This window comes from Bubalus bubalis, chromosome 16, assembly GCF_019923935.1.
Source record: "Bubalus bubalis isolate 160015118507 breed Murrah chromosome 16, NDDB_SH_1, whole genome shotgun sequence".
Taxonomy (NCBI): domain Eukaryota; kingdom Metazoa; phylum Chordata; class Mammalia; order Artiodactyla; family Bovidae; genus Bubalus; species Bubalus bubalis.
Genome location: NC_059172.1, coordinates 18,908,987 through 18,924,178, shown reverse-complemented (window position 1 = coordinate 18,924,178; position 15,192 = coordinate 18,908,987). Strand labels below are relative to the sequence as shown.

Genomic DNA, 15,192 nt, shown 5'->3' with positions numbered 1-15,192 from the left:
AAAAATGACATTAAGTCCATCTTAAGCGATGGAATGATTATATGATTGGATAGACATTCATATAATGGAGTCCTCCAGCAATCATTTTTTCTCCCAAGAGGGAGACCAACATGGATTGACCTGGGAAAATGTCTATGATATGAACACTGAAGGCAAAAAGTTGAAAAATTGTATGTATGCTTTAAATTCACTTTTGCTTGAAACCAGGTTTCTCAGTCTTGGCACTACTGACCTGTTGGCCAGACAGCTCTTTGTTGTGGGGCTGTCCTGTGTGTCTTGGGGGGTTTTGCAGCATCTCTGGCCTCTACCCACCAAATGCCAGGGGCACCCTCCCCTCCTGCTGTTACAACAACCAAAAAAGTTTCCAGTTTCCAAAAGTCCCCTGGGGCAGGAGCAGGGGACAAAATCACCCCCAGATGAGAACCACTGGTTTCAAGTAATGACATATAGACAGCCTAGGTTTGCACGCCTTAGAAAAAAGTTTAGAAGGATCCTCATCAAGTTACTAACCCTGGCAACCAGGATTGGTCAGGGAAAATAATGTTCTTTTTATTTTATACACCTCTGTACTGTTTGATTATTTTTACAAGTCTATATTTCTTCTGTAATTAAGCAGAAAATCTATTTCAATTCTATTCCCACTCATGGACATAGACACACACAAGGAAAATAGAATAAAGAGAATAACTCATATCAAGAGACAGTTAATTGGAACTTTCTAGAGAAGAGAGACAGGTGGGTCTTACCTGGGAAGAGAAGTCCTCTGAGAGGACTTGATAATAAGACAGGATGCTAACCAGAGCTAATCAATCCATCATCTGTAGTCTCACCAAGCCAGGTGGTGAGAACGGTGTCTGAGAGATTGTAAACAGGGTGGGAAGTGTGGAATTCTGGCCTCTGGTCTTGAATTTGACCAATTTAGTGTCTTGAGCCCTGTACTTCAAATCCTTCATTTGCTTAAAAGATCATCTACCTTTCCACAAAACCTTTAGGAGAGTAGCACATTAACACATCATCCATGAAATGATTTCCCCTCGTCAGATTTGGTGCTACATAAACAAAAGATGGAATTCTCATTAATATTTGTTTTGCTGCTTTATAAGTCATTTTTTAAAAACATATGCCTAGTCCAATATGGGCATTTTAGAATTTAGAGTATCCTAGAATGCTTCAGTTTCTTATTAATTTTGAAAGAATTTCCTCCAGGGAGGTATTTTCAGCTTTTTGATATACCTATGATGAAGTTTTTTTTTTTTCTTTTTGTTTTTTTTTTCTGGAAAAATGGTTAAAGTTTGTTCAGAAATTACAAGGTAAACTGTTAACAATTGTGATGATTCCCTTATTGAGTTAGTTGGAATTCATGGTGAATATTCTAAAATGGAAAAACAGACCTAAATCTTATGGAAAATAATCAAACACTTGGTCCCCCAAGGCTTTCCTGGTGGCTCAGTGGTTAAAAAAAAAACAAAAAAAAAAACTGAGTGCACTGCAGGAGATGTGGGTTTGATCCCTGGGTCAGGAAGATCCCCTGGAGAAGGAAATGGCTACCCACTCCAGTATTCTTGCCTGGGAAATCCCACAGACAGAGAAGCCCGGTGGGTTACAGCCCATGCTGTCACGGGAGTCAGACATGACTTAGGGATTAAACCACCACCCCCACGTTGCTGCCAGCAAATGGCTTATCAGATATCTACCACCAATATCTTCCCCCAGTCTCAACTACAGGGTACTAAGAGAATTATGGTTTTTGAACAACGTTTTGAAAAGTAGCTAGAAAGAATTCTCTTGTCCATCTACGCTGATGTTTTGAAACCAAAAATGACTTGAGACCAAAAGGGATTTGAGACAGTTCATGTATCAAGTTATGAATCAGTTCATAATGACATCATTTACATTCTTTTTCATCATGTTTATTTGTTTTGTTCTGGGTTTTTTTCTGGATAGAGTAATAATGCCTAGAAGTCTGTTTTTCACTCAAAAGCTACTCATAAATATTCTAGTCAAAACTTTTGGACCAATTTCCTTCCCTCTGCTCCACTTTCCTTCCCCAATTTGACTCAGCTTCTTACAGGTATTTCGACTAATTTGGTAATGTTTGACTTTTCTCCAATTTTGCCTTTGTTAATCAAAGCCCTAATATGGTAAAGGTAGTTTGTCTAGAATTTAGGGCTTCCTTTTTTGGTACCCCTCTGCATCTAAGGGGTAGCGCTCATGATTGGTCATTATCAAGACTCCACAATCACTCCATCTACAAATTCCTGAAACAAAGGGAAAGCAACACTTCTTTTCTCCGCCTTGTACGCCTCACAGAGAACTTGAACGAGACAAGAACCACAAAGCAGAACATAATTTTCTAAGAATCCGGCATAATCACACTTAGGTCAGTTGAGACGCCCAAAGCAACGGGTGTGTGAAGAAGAATGAAAGGTACACTCAAGAACACATTACCAACAGTGGCTTCATGCGTCGTTTGCAAGGAAAAGTCACGAAATTAACCGAAAATGCATGAACTTTATAGAACGCTGTCAAACCAGGTCTCTTATATCTAGGATGACCCCAAAGTAACCTGAGCATGCCAGTCAGCAGTGACAGCAGCAGAGGGTGCTGGGGCTCTGTCCTTGGATGCCCCTTACGTCCCCTCCCCCACCCAATCTACTGTTTTACTTCCAGTGGCCTGCACCAACCAACTCCTCCACTGCTCGAGTGTTACTGGAACCACCCTGCCACACGCACAGAAAGGTAAGCGTGTCCTACTTGCCCAAGGCAGTCCTTAGCCAATGGCCAATCGCACTTGGGATAGGAAAGCCCAGCTGTCTTGCGTTAAAGCCAGGACACACTCTGAGATGTACTTTCCATTCCAGATTCCACCGCCTGTTAACACTCGGGCTGGGATTTTGCCCGAAATCACGCCTTTGCTTGGCTTCCTTCCCTTGCAGTCCAGCCTCCCCACTCCCTTACCAGCTTCTCCTGGGGGACGTGTCCTTGACACGTCATCTGTACACACGTTCCCACGTCAGGATCTGCTTAGGGGGAACCCTCCCTAGGTCATTAGCTGCCCTCCTTAGCTTTCCCCCAAACGCTGACTCCTCCTGTTCTTCTGCTCATTTCATCCATGTGACAGCTGTGGAGTGGGACACCAGTTTTAGGTCTCAAACTTCCGTTAGGACCACTTGTCATGCAGAGACAGGTTCTTGATCACCAAAGACCCTTGATAGTTGATTTCTGGTCATGGTGCTTTCGTTCCTCCCTGCCAATGGCACAGTCCTGGGCACCACACCACTGGGCTGGGTGCTGCCTGATGCTGCCATATGCACTGGCCTGTGTGTACCCTTCCCAAGGGCAATGCCATATCAGATACCATTATCAGATAAGGATTTGTCATATCAGATACATGTTCTAGTTTCTCTCCTCTGGCAAAAGTTTGAGTCTAATAGCACATAAGAGTCATGTTCTGCCTTTCAAAAACATGAATGAGAAACTCCTACCTGCTTTGGAGTGCATCATTTGTTTGACTTCTGTCTGCAAGAAAGTGTGGGTGACCCAATGGGACAGCCAGGATATGGCTCAGGCAGGAGGTGGTGAGGACTCGAGTGGCAAGGGCAGAAAGGGAACCATCCTAGAGAATAATATGTGGACTGCCACGGCTGGTAGACTTCTTTCCTCTATGACTCCTCTGGGCTATACCACCCTCGCAGCCCCATCGCCTCTCAGACCTGCTCAAGAATTACCAAAGGAGCACAGAGCTGAGCTCACAAGTCAGGATAAGGTCCTTCAGAGAACAGCAAGACATGCTTTCTTCTGCATTCCCATAATGCATAGTAGTTTCTCAATAAAATGTTGCTTTGTCTGTGACTTGTGTAACCTGGTCAGATCATCATAAGATGATGACTGTACTTTGTCATCCACTCAGGACACTCGAGGATGAAAGAGCATGTTATTAATAACTAGACATAGACAAAATGCATAAACTAGGACTGTCCCCGGGAATCTGGGGCTCATAGTTATCCTATATCTTTACCATCCTCAATGCAGGGCTTCAGACTGCACAGAAACACAGTGAATCGTGCCTTGGAGCATGACTCCAAAATTCAGACCGTGGGATGGAGAGGGAGTTCAGACTCCGGGCCTCAGGAGTGTGTATAATGATAGCTTTCTACCGTTGACCCTTTCTCAGTATGTTTGAGCTCTGGATGCTATTTGAGGCCACTGAAGGCGTATCTTTCTAAGATATTTCTAAGCGGTATTTGCAGCAGGTGAGGGCAAACTGGGGTGGTTCCAGAAATTCGGACTCAGAGGGATCCCAGCCCTCTTGAGATTCACTCAATGGGAGAGTCCATGTTACCCATCATCTTGGACAGACCATGTAGACACCAGGGAACAACACCCCAGCAAGCTCCCCAGACCCTCTCCATGCCAGCCCCATGTGACACCTTCACTCCCACTCTGCAGGCAAACTCACGATTTTCACAGTGCTTCCCGGTGTAGCCCGCCAGGCAGGCACACTTGTAAGATCCGGTGCTGTCAAGGAGGCAAGTGCCATCGTGGAAACAAGGGGACGAGGAACACGCTGTAAGAGAGAAGGCAATTGCTCTCAGTGCCCCTGTGCGTGAGTCCCTTCATTCAAGCCTGGAGTCCTGACCACAGCCTCTCACTTGTCTTTTAAAGTCTTTCTGCCATTTTTCAACACCTTTTATTGAAATCCTGTTAACACTGTTTCAAGATTGCCTAAAACAGCTACTCATTAATCAAATGTTGCTGATGTTATTTGATGTTTTCCAAGGCCCTGGAAGTCTGCTCCAGACACCTCTAGTCTAGGACAACACACACGAGTGCACCACATAATTAAAGCAGAGGCAAACTTCACCCCTCCTATAGGGGCTTCTATGGGTAGAGAGCAGGCTTGGGTAACACATCATCTTTTATTCAAGGAAGCTCAGCATCTGGGGTACTGGGGGAAAGGAACCGGAAGCCGACTTCATGACAGTGGTGAAAGGGTACTCAAGAATTTCCAAACACGCATTCTGTAAACAGTAGTCCCTTGACATGTTGAGAGTTAATGGTCTCAGATACGGTGGGGAAATGCTACTGGGGTTAAATGATAATTCACCAGGTTTCCGCACTGCAGACCTTCTCAGCACATTCCACGTCCTAATGTGCATTGTGAATTTCTAAGAATGCACATAACATTCGACCTTTCACAGGCTTATTTGATCTGAGAGACTGCATTTCACAGAGTGTCCTGGGGACCATTTTTCTACAGAGAACACTTTGGGAAACACTAGTCTGCTTGTTTCCCACTAACCCCACCTTCATTTACCCTGGTGTAGAAATACATGGCTAGGCCAAGTGCAGCAAGCCTGAATCGAGCGCTGGCTCTGCGGAAGGCGCTGGCGAGATACAAAGACGAACAGGAGAGTTAGCTCATCGGGGCAAAGCTTTGTGAAGAAGAGTCGGCAGTGACTATAACCTGAAGCGTGATTCAGTAAGTGTCAGAAAAGAGAAAGTTCTAGAAGACATTCAGAAAAGGGCAAAGCCACAGCTCATTGGAACAAGGGAAAAGGCTTAACAGGGCAGGAGAAATCTGACAGGGCCTCTGGGGATGGGACATGACGTGCAGGAGTGGGAAGGTGGCTTTAGGCAGGAAATAAAGACTGCAGGTGTGTCACACCAGGTGCCTGAGGAACAGGAAGACCACACAGACCAGAGTCCTCCAGGGGAGAGTGAGGAAGAGACCCTCCTGACCCTTCCCTCAGCCACAGGGTCACAAGCTGGTGAGCCGCCTCTGCCCCCAACTTCTGACTGCCATGAACACCCCCAGACAGATCTCAGCCTCGACTGGCAGTGTGGCACCGAGGGGCAAGGACTGAGCCGCAGGCTGACCACAGCATAGCAGCAAAAGCCTCTAGAGCTCCCAGGGCCCTGCAAGTCTGCATAGGAGACACACGTCCTGGGACGAAGTCAGCACACAGCTCATAGGAGCAACCGCTGGAGTCTCGGGCAGAACGTTCTCAGGGGAACGAGGTGGAGAGGGTGGGGTGTCTGCTGGTTTTGCTGAACGGGTGAGGCTAACGAAAGGCTGATTCCACCTCCGCCCACCTCCCTTCCTGAGATATCCGTATCAGACCTTCCATAAGGGAGCTTGAATGGTCAAAAGGCCATTGCAATTTCTTAAATTCAGTTATTTGTTTCAAAAAATAAATATTTCAAGCTGGAGTTTATTTTGTAAAACCTGATGCAATCCCATCTCCAAGGAGTAAAAAAGATCTGGGGTGATTCCTTAGCACTGAGCCCATTGTTCATTTTGGCCAAATGCTACTTCCTCATTTGACAGGACAGGAGGTGAAGTCAGATGCAGAGTTCCTCATAAAGTGAGTGGCATTTCCCAGGTAGTGTCAGACTTGGAACAATTATTTGAAAGATGACAAAGGAGGCTCAGGGCACGCCTGGGGCAGGGCGGCTACTGGGGGTTTCCTCTGCACCAGACACTGCTCAGCTCTTCATCTGTTCTGTCTCCCAGAGACTCCTTAACGGAGCAGGATCTAGGGTTATGTCCTTATTCACTGATTAGGAAACCCAGGCCCAGAACAGTAGAACTTGTCTAAGCCATATGGTTTAATCTGCCAGGGACCAAAGCTAACTCTCTTAATCATGAGAGCCCCTAATAGGAGCTCCAGAGCCAAACTGTGCAGATTCCTAGTTCCATCTCCAGAGCTGTGCAACCATAGACAAGTGACCTGATCTATCTGTGCTGCAGCAGCTTGACAGGAGAAGTAAGAATTCCTAGTTCTGGTTCTGGTGAGCGTTTCTGAAACATCCCTTGCCATTTCTCTCTACCTTCTCAATGTGCAGGTCATTTCTGAGAACCCAGCGGGTGGGGTTTTAACAAAGCTAGGCAAGAAGGAGAGGGATACACAGAAAGGAATGTTTATCTAGAGCGCAGCCATAAAAAGTGACATTTGGCAACTTCTCTGGAGGTCCAGTGGTTAAGAATCCGTGCTTCCACTGCAGGGGGGCATGGATTCAATCCCTTCTTGGGGAACAAAATCCCACATGCCACGGGGCATGGCCAAAAATAAATTATAAAATAAAATTTGGCCTTTCTCTCTCTGGCCTTTACCTGTGATCTCCTCAAAGATGGCATGGAAGCCATCGAAGTTCTTGGAGCCATCTGAGTGGAAGAGGATGTGGAGTGAGGAGCCCGTGCTTCGGATGGGAGCTGGCCGCTCGTTGCCACAGAAACGCTTGATGATCTGGCTGTCGCTGCTGTCCCCGTCGCGGACCTCAACATAGTCATATTGGCACATGTAATCAAACTCCAGGCTCAACATGACAATCCTGGAGGAGGAGAGGGTGAGAACAGGAGACAGGTGAGGCCCTGAAGAATCCTTCCACCCGCCCTGGGCAAGTTCAAGGCCAGATGATAAGCAGGCCTCCAGAAGAGAGGAGCTATGCCCTGATCTGAGAGAACCGTGGCCCTGGAGGACTTGCGAGCAGCTGCATTTCTTTCCGTGTGTGTGGGCAGGTGATTGTGTGCAGGTATGTGGATGCATGCCAGGTGCAGGGGGCACCACAGTCCATTCCAAGAACCTCTGCACACACCGGCTCCCTGTTCAGGGGCACTTCTCCTCCCAGGCTGCACGGCTGGTTCCTTCCTAAACTCAGAGCTCAGCTAAAGTATTCTCTCCTTAAAGAGGCTTCCCTGACAATTCTAAAGGAGAGCCCTTGTTTTCTTCATAATGTGTATAGACATTTTAATTTCTCATATTTATCTCCTTGACTTTGTGAGTGTGTGTGTGTGCACACATGCATGCCTGTCTGCTCCCCTAGACTGCAAATTCCTTAAGGGCAGGGTGTGGCATCTGTCTGACTCCATCGCTGTTTGCTTAGTGCCTAATGCAGTTCCTGGCATGTAGAGACAATAAACAAATGTTGTTGAGTAGGTGATAAAATGGATACTTCAATTTTACAATTGGAGAGTGATAGAGTATATGTTATCTTAAAGACCAAGTAAAGGAAAAAACTCTCTTCATGCATACTCTTCTGTCTGATGGAAGGATCAGAAGATAATTATCCTCTTGGTAACAATAACTCTTGCCCCAAAAAGTAGAAAGAGTAGCATCATATCAAAATTTCAGAATTGAAAGAGACATATCTTTGATTACCTCAAAGGGATCTTGGGTTTGGAAATATTGGGGTGCAGTGGATCAAAAAAGCAGAAGATAAAACCCTAAGCTCTCATTTCCAAGAGGTAAGAAAAGAGGCAGACACACACCAAGGCAAGAGAGGAAAAGATAACTTTTCAGAAGATTCCCAATGCCTGAGTTATCGAGTTCACAAAATGTACATCTGTATCTTCTTCCTCACGTTATGGAGAAGTGGGAATAGACAGAGAACTCAGAACTGCCACCTGAAAAGTTCAGACCAGTGGCACTTCTATCACCTTGGGCCAAAACTCCATGTGCCAGAATTAGAGAACAATCAGGATATTGTAAATGCTCTTAAAGATTTTATTTAAAAAAGGAATGATCACTGAGTATGGCTAGTGTTTGTTTTTCGGACATTTTTATCACAAAACCTTTTGTACGGGAGTGTAAGTCCTATTCATCATAATGTGTGCAACTGGCCATAGTAGTAAGGATCTGGCCACCACCAGCTCACTGCCGGCCTTGAGCAATCCCTTGCTTCTCTGGGCTTTGGAGTCTTCATTTGAAAAGGGGGAGGATGCAGGGGGCGGCAAGGCCACCACCAAACCGAGATCACAGCTTTTTCTGAAACTGAAACATGAGACACTGTAACCTGCATTTACATTCACTCATGTGTTCCTTATTCAACACATCTATGGCAGGTCTGCGCTGTGACAGGCGCTGTTCCAGGTGCTGAAAGTATGGCAACTTCCCTAGTAGACACAGTGCCTGCCCTCATGAGTTCTGATTTGAGGGACAGAAAATAAGCAAGGAAACCAGAAAACGAGGGGATTCCAGAGAGTGTTAAGTCCTCAGAAAAACAGAGCAGGTAAGAGCACTGAGAGTGACTGGGAGGGTAAGCTTTCTACATACATGGTCAAGGGTAGACACTTAACTGATGAAATGGAGCCAGCCATGTGCAGGTCATGGGGAAGAGTGGTCCAGGCAGGAGAAATCTGTAAGTACAAAGGCCCTGCAGTAGTCATGAGCATCTCTGAGGAAATGAAAGGAGGCAGGGATGCTATGCTGCCAAGCAGTGCATACCTGGGAGAATGGTGTGAACGAAGGTCAGAGAGGAGAGCAGGAGACGTTTTGTATGGTGAGGAGTTTGAATTTTATTCCAGGCTTGAGAGAAACCACTGGAAGGTTTCACCAACAGAATGACAGTTTGAGAGAGGATTTTAAAGGATCACTCCAGCCACTCTGAAGAGAGGAGATGGCAGAGCCAGCAAGAGTGGAGGCAGGGAAGCCAGTTAGGCCACAAGAGGATCCAGGTAAGAGTCGGTGGCAGTTCAAAGTAGAATTTTGGCAGTAGAGACAGAGGACAGACTTGAGATGATTTTACAGCTGAGTAAATAGATTCTCTGGTGACCTGGCTGTGGTAGGCGATGGAAAAGGGAACACCAAGGATGACGACCAGCTTTGGGGCTGGACACTAGGCTGCAGAGTATTTCCATCCTTATAATTATCCCTGGCCAGCAGGTCCAGGTTTGCAGGGAAGAAACCTATATACTTCTGTGCCTTCCTAGGACCCTTTCCTAGGCAGGTGATGCACTTCTCAACCCCTCCAACATTTTGGATTTTTGGTTGGTGGAGTTGGGGAGGGGGAGCTGATTTCTTTTCATCCTGGGTCTTGGAGAAGCTCTCCAGAGGCCTCTGAGGGGACCATTTGTCCTGGTTCCTGAGTTGCTGAAAAATTAGCCTGTGGCATCCAAAACTGTCCTTATCACACTGGAAGATCCAGCCTGGAGCCCATTCAGCAGAATGGTGTAGCCTCTCACTTGCTCCTTGAACTTCCTCTAGGAAAGTTCATTTACTGAACCTTAATCCTAACCCCAGGACCTCAGGGAACAAGAAGACCAGCAACTAAAGGGTGGCTTTGATGCAGAGGGTTGGGAAAGGGACCTGAGTTCTGGATCCTCCCAATGTGGGGTACCGTGTTGCCCCTCCTGCATGACAGAGCGCCATCGAGGAGCCTGCTGACATAAGGGAACTTCTGGGTGCATCAATCCACCCAGAAAACACAGACTGGAAGCCTGTGCTCTAGAAGATTAGAGATTTCCATCACCACCAACATCTCCATGAGTTAGAAAAGGGAAGAACTAGGTGGACAACGTCCCTAAAAGTCCTGGGCTGAGTGGGCCACTCTGCTTTACTAAAGAGGAAGAGCAGAGGTGTCTGCCAGGAGAGAGGAGAAACACTGGCGACAGGGAGCAGATCTTTCAACTTTATCTATGCAGGAAGGGTCTATCGAGCACCTGTTGTGTGTACCATGTCCTGTTCCAGGCTCCTGGATGCGGCAGTGAACAGTTCTCACAAAGCAGGATGCACTTGTGTTATTTATCTCTAGTTACAACTGGGTCCATGGCATGAATTAAACATTTGTGTGGACCCCAACGTGCCATAAGATGAATGGCTTATCGTCCACACAAGTGAAAGAATCAGTGTATTGGTTGTGGAGGTGGTGGTTGGTTTCTGAGAACAGCAATGAAAGAAGCTGTGACAAGCAGAAACCCCAATCTGGAGTACAAAGTCCTTGAAGGTTAGGCCTGGCCTTATCTCCTCTCCTTCCACAGAATCCAGCCAGTACTAAGTGAATAGGTGACCTGGTCAAGGTTATGGGTGGGCAGGTTGCTCTCAGTGCTGTGTTCTGACATATTGGTGTCTTCCTGGGGTCATTGTCGCCTGAGCCCCACTGTCTGCAGTCAGTGAAGGACAAGCATTTAATTGGTGGTCGTCTTACCCAGGCCTTATCCCACAAAATCACTAAGAGGTAAACGGAAAGGCTCTAATATACATTTTCTGCTTTCAGGAATAAAATGTAGATGGTTAGCCCTGATTGCTAGGGTCCAGGACCTTTGGTTTTGTTACTGCACTTCCTCAAACTTCAGGTTCCATAATTCTGACCCCAGCCCCTTACCTGAGTTGGATGACAAATCCAGGTTTGGCGTGAATGGTCCACTCACAGTGAGCATTCAGCGGGTAGCTCTCCAACAAAATCTGACCCTTTGGAACACGTAGAACCTGGCCACATCCTGAGAAGAGAAGATTGAGGCATGGAAATTGGAGTCAACAGGAAAGAGACGGTAAAAGGTCTCGAAGCCTCTGAGCTCACCCACGCCCCTGAAAACAGAATGGAGAAGGATATTTCTATTTCTCAAGCCCCTGGCAATATGCTCGGCAACTGGCAGTGAATTATTCATTCATTTAACCCAACAGCTTGAGAAGGGAAGTAGCATCATTTCCGTTTTCCAGATGGAAAAACGGATAACCAGAGATTAACTAATTTGTCTAGCTATTAAGTGACAGAGATTTAAAACCTAGCTGTGTCTGAATGTGAGGTCCAAGCCACTCTCATCCTGCCTCTCCAAGACTGCCACACCCCAGCCTGCTGCCGCCACCTTACAAGGCTCAGAAAGTTGGCCCTCCCAGCAGCTCTAGCTGGGACATTGTGGCCTTTGTTCAGCGTCTAAATTTACGTAAGCCCCTCTGCTCTATGTCCCCTGCACACCCTCTACTCCACACACATAATCCCAAAGCAACTCCTTTTTACGTGCCTCCATCCAATTAGAAAATGTATGTATTAATTTGTTCTATGAGCAATTATGCAATAGCGAAAGCATCAGTCGCTCAGTTGTGTCTGACTCTGCGCCTCTATAGACTGTAGTCCACCAGGCTCCTCTGTCCATGGAATTCTCCAGGCCAGAATCTGGAGTGGGTAGCCATTCCATTCTCCAGGGGATCTTTCTGACCCAGGGATGGAACCTGGGTCTTCAGCATTGCAGGGAGATTCTTTACCATCTGAGCCACCAGGGAAGCACCTCTCTAATGCAAATACCAGAAGCCGGACATGAACTCCAACCAGTCCAACCGGATTAGTGATTTTTGATTTTTTTCCTAGCTCCCAAGACTTTTTTTTTCCCCCAAACTCTTATGAAGACCACCAATTTAATTTTAAAAAAAGTGAATCCAACAGGGGGTCCTGGTTGAAGTAGAAGCTGGGACCCCAAGCCCTCCATCCTCACTATCACCTTGGTCCCCTGAGTTAGTTCCAAGGAATCCCCAAGATTTGAAAACCACAGAACAGAGTCTCCATTCAATTACATCACATCTCTAGTGTCAAGATAAGCAGAGGTCTGTACCCTAGTTGTAGGGAAAAAATTCTCTCGGTCATGTAAATAAACTATATTTTCTGCCAGAATTGGCACACTATGATCCATGGGCCAAATGCAGCTCACTGCCTATATTTTAAGTGAAGTTTTATTGGAACAGAGCCACATACATTTTTAATGCATTGTTTAAGGTTGGTTTCCAGCCACAATGACAGACTTGAGTGGCTGCAAAACAAGACAGTAGAATCCACAAAAATGTAACTATTTACTACCCGCCCCTTTATAGGAAAAGCTTCTTTAACCTTATCTACACAGAACTCAGCTTGACATCATAAACTCCAGACCTTCAGTTATCTTTAATAACCTCCCCCAATAAATTCCCAAGCTCAAAAGAAAAACATGAACATCAGTGGATGGTACCTCATGGCAAGATGATGGTGGTAATATTTCTACAGTGGTAGGAATATAGCTTAAACTCTGTTTTCAATAAGCTGTGAGGTCTGAGGTGTGTGATTTTTGCAAAATTGACTGCTAGGTTGCCCAAGTCATCTCATCATTAGGATGTTTATTGCTTCTATTTCCTCATGGGAAGCATCCCTCGCCCCTTTCCATGTGAGTCTCTGGATTTGGCCAGGCCTCCATCATCTCTCTGTGATCCCAGTCTCCTTGCATCATCCTTTTCTCCCAACTTTCCATTCCCCACATAGCTGCCAAAGCTACCGCTTAAATACATGAATGAGATCACATTACTCTCTCGACTCGCACCTCCAAAGAATGTGCCCTGTAGCTCACCTCCCCACAGCATCCACAGCCCTGCCCTCTGTTCAGCCTCCACCAGCACCCACCCAGTCCTCACTCTGAGCCAGCCACACGGCCCCCTTCCTGTCCCAACTCCAGGCCTCGCACCCACTGCTCCCTTAACCTAGAAGGTTCATCCTCTTCCACGTCTCCTCCCTTTGGGAATTAAGCTCAACTGCTACTTCTTCAAAGAGGCCTTCCTGGACCACCCAGCTAAAACAGACCTTCGTATTTCTACGGTCACTGCCATTGCTTGATTTTGTTTTCTTCATAATGGATATCACTACTGGAAATTTTCTAGCTTATTTGCTCACTCCCTTTGGCAGAGCTAGCACCCCTCTAGTTTGTACGCCTAGAATGGAAACTGGCACAGACCACGTGCTCAGTAAAGAGCTGTTGAATGAATGAATGATGACATTGTGACAGGCCAGGGACTGGCTAAAAGGCTTACATACCTTCTCTGGTTTAATCCTCACAAGAAAGCTTGGAGATAGCTGAGGTAGATGGAGAGATTGGTTTAGTTCATCCTTGGGGAGGGGGTGGATAGGAGAGAAAGGAGTGAGGAGAAAATAGGCCTGGCCCAGGAGGACAGCCAGGGTTCTATCACTCATGGACAGAGGAGCCTGGCAGACATGGTCCATAGGGTCACAGAGTCGGACACAACTGGAACGACTAAGCATGCAGCACACATGCCTTAATTTCACATTTTGCACATTTACAGATAGTTCCTAAGGGAATACACTAAACCAGGCTAAGCTAAGTCACTTCAGTCATGTCTGACCCTGTGTGACCCCATGGACGGCAGCCCACCAGGCTCCCCCGTCCCTGGGAGTCTCCAGGCAAGAACACTGGAGTGGGTTGCCATTTCCTTCTCCAATGCATGAAAGTAAAAAGTGAAAGTGAAGTCACTCAGTCGTGTCGACTCCTAGAGACCCCATGGACTGCAGCCTACCAGGCTCCTCCGTCCATGGGTTCTCCAGGCAAGAGTACTGGAGTGGGGTGCCATCGCCTTCTCCAACTGCTATATTTGAAATGGATAATGACAAGGTCCTACTGTGTACACAGGACATTCTGCTCAATGGTATGTGGCAGGCTGGATGGGAGGGGAGTTTGGGGGAGAATGGACACAGCTATATGTGTGGCTGAGTTGCTCTGCTGTTCACCTGAAACTATCACAACATTGTTAACTGGCTATAGCCCAATATAAAGTAAAAAGTTAAAAAAAGAAAGCTGGGCGAATGGCATTTATCTCCCCATGCCCCAGACGAGGAACCCTAAGGATGGGAGAAGCTAGGTATCCCCATGGCCAGACAGCCAGGAGGTCGGAAGGCGGCAGACGACTGCTCTAGCTGTAGAGCGCTGGCTGCCGTGGGGCGTCGGAGTCTCCCCCGTCAGCGTGAGCCTCCACCTTAGACGTCGGAGTCCCCCGTCAGCGTGAGCCTCCACCTTAGACGTCGGAGTCCCCCGTCAGCGTGAGCCTCCACCTTAGACGTCGGAGTCCCCCGTCAGCGTGAGCCTCCACCTTAGACGTCGGAGTCCCCCGTCAGCGTGAGCCTCCACCTTAGACGTCGGAGTCCCCCGTCAGCGTGAGTCTCCACCTTAGACGTCGGAGTGCCCCGTCAGCGTGAGTCTCCACCTTAGACGTTGGAGTCCCCTGTCAGCATGAGTCTCCACCTTAGACGTCGGAGTGCCCTGTCAGCATGAGTCTCCACCTTAGACGTTGGAGTCCCCTGTCAGCATGAGTCTCAACCTTAGAGTCACCGGCTGTGTGGCTTTGGGTGAGTTACAGCATCTCTCAGAACCTCACCAGACCTGAGCCAAATGGGAATAAAACTGGCATCTACCCCATTCGTTTTGTGAGATGTGAATCAGATTATGCACACAGAAAGCCCTTAGCAGAAAAACCAGCAAATGTTAGCTGTTGCTAGATGGTGGCAGATCAGGGACTTGAACTTGAATCTGTCTAGTACCAGTGCTGGATCTCTGCTAGTACATTAACCTGTCTTAGGGTTTCCTGACCCAGCCTTCTCCAGCACCGTTTTGAAGCGGCAGGATTTCCCAGCCCGTTCCCAAATACACTGACTCTTTGCCCGTCCCCC

At 47.0% G+C, this 15,192-nt stretch overlaps 1 protein-coding gene across 1 annotated transcript in view; it reads right to left on the bottom strand.

Moving 5' to 3' along the window:
• PAMR1 (peptidase domain containing associated with muscle regeneration 1) overlaps positions 1-15,192 on the bottom strand; it is an 80,238-nt gene that overhangs the window by 23,616 nt on the left and 41,430 nt on the right. Inside the window, exons 4-6 of the mRNA XM_006062353.4 lie at positions 11,104-11,218; positions 7,118-7,335; positions 4,460-4,567 (exon numbers count right to left, since the gene is read on the bottom strand). Coding sequence (XP_006062415.3) covers positions 4,460-4,567; positions 7,118-7,335; positions 11,104-11,218 — 441 coding nt within the window. The remainder of the gene's footprint in view (positions 1-4,459; positions 4,568-7,117; positions 7,336-11,103; positions 11,219-15,192) is intronic.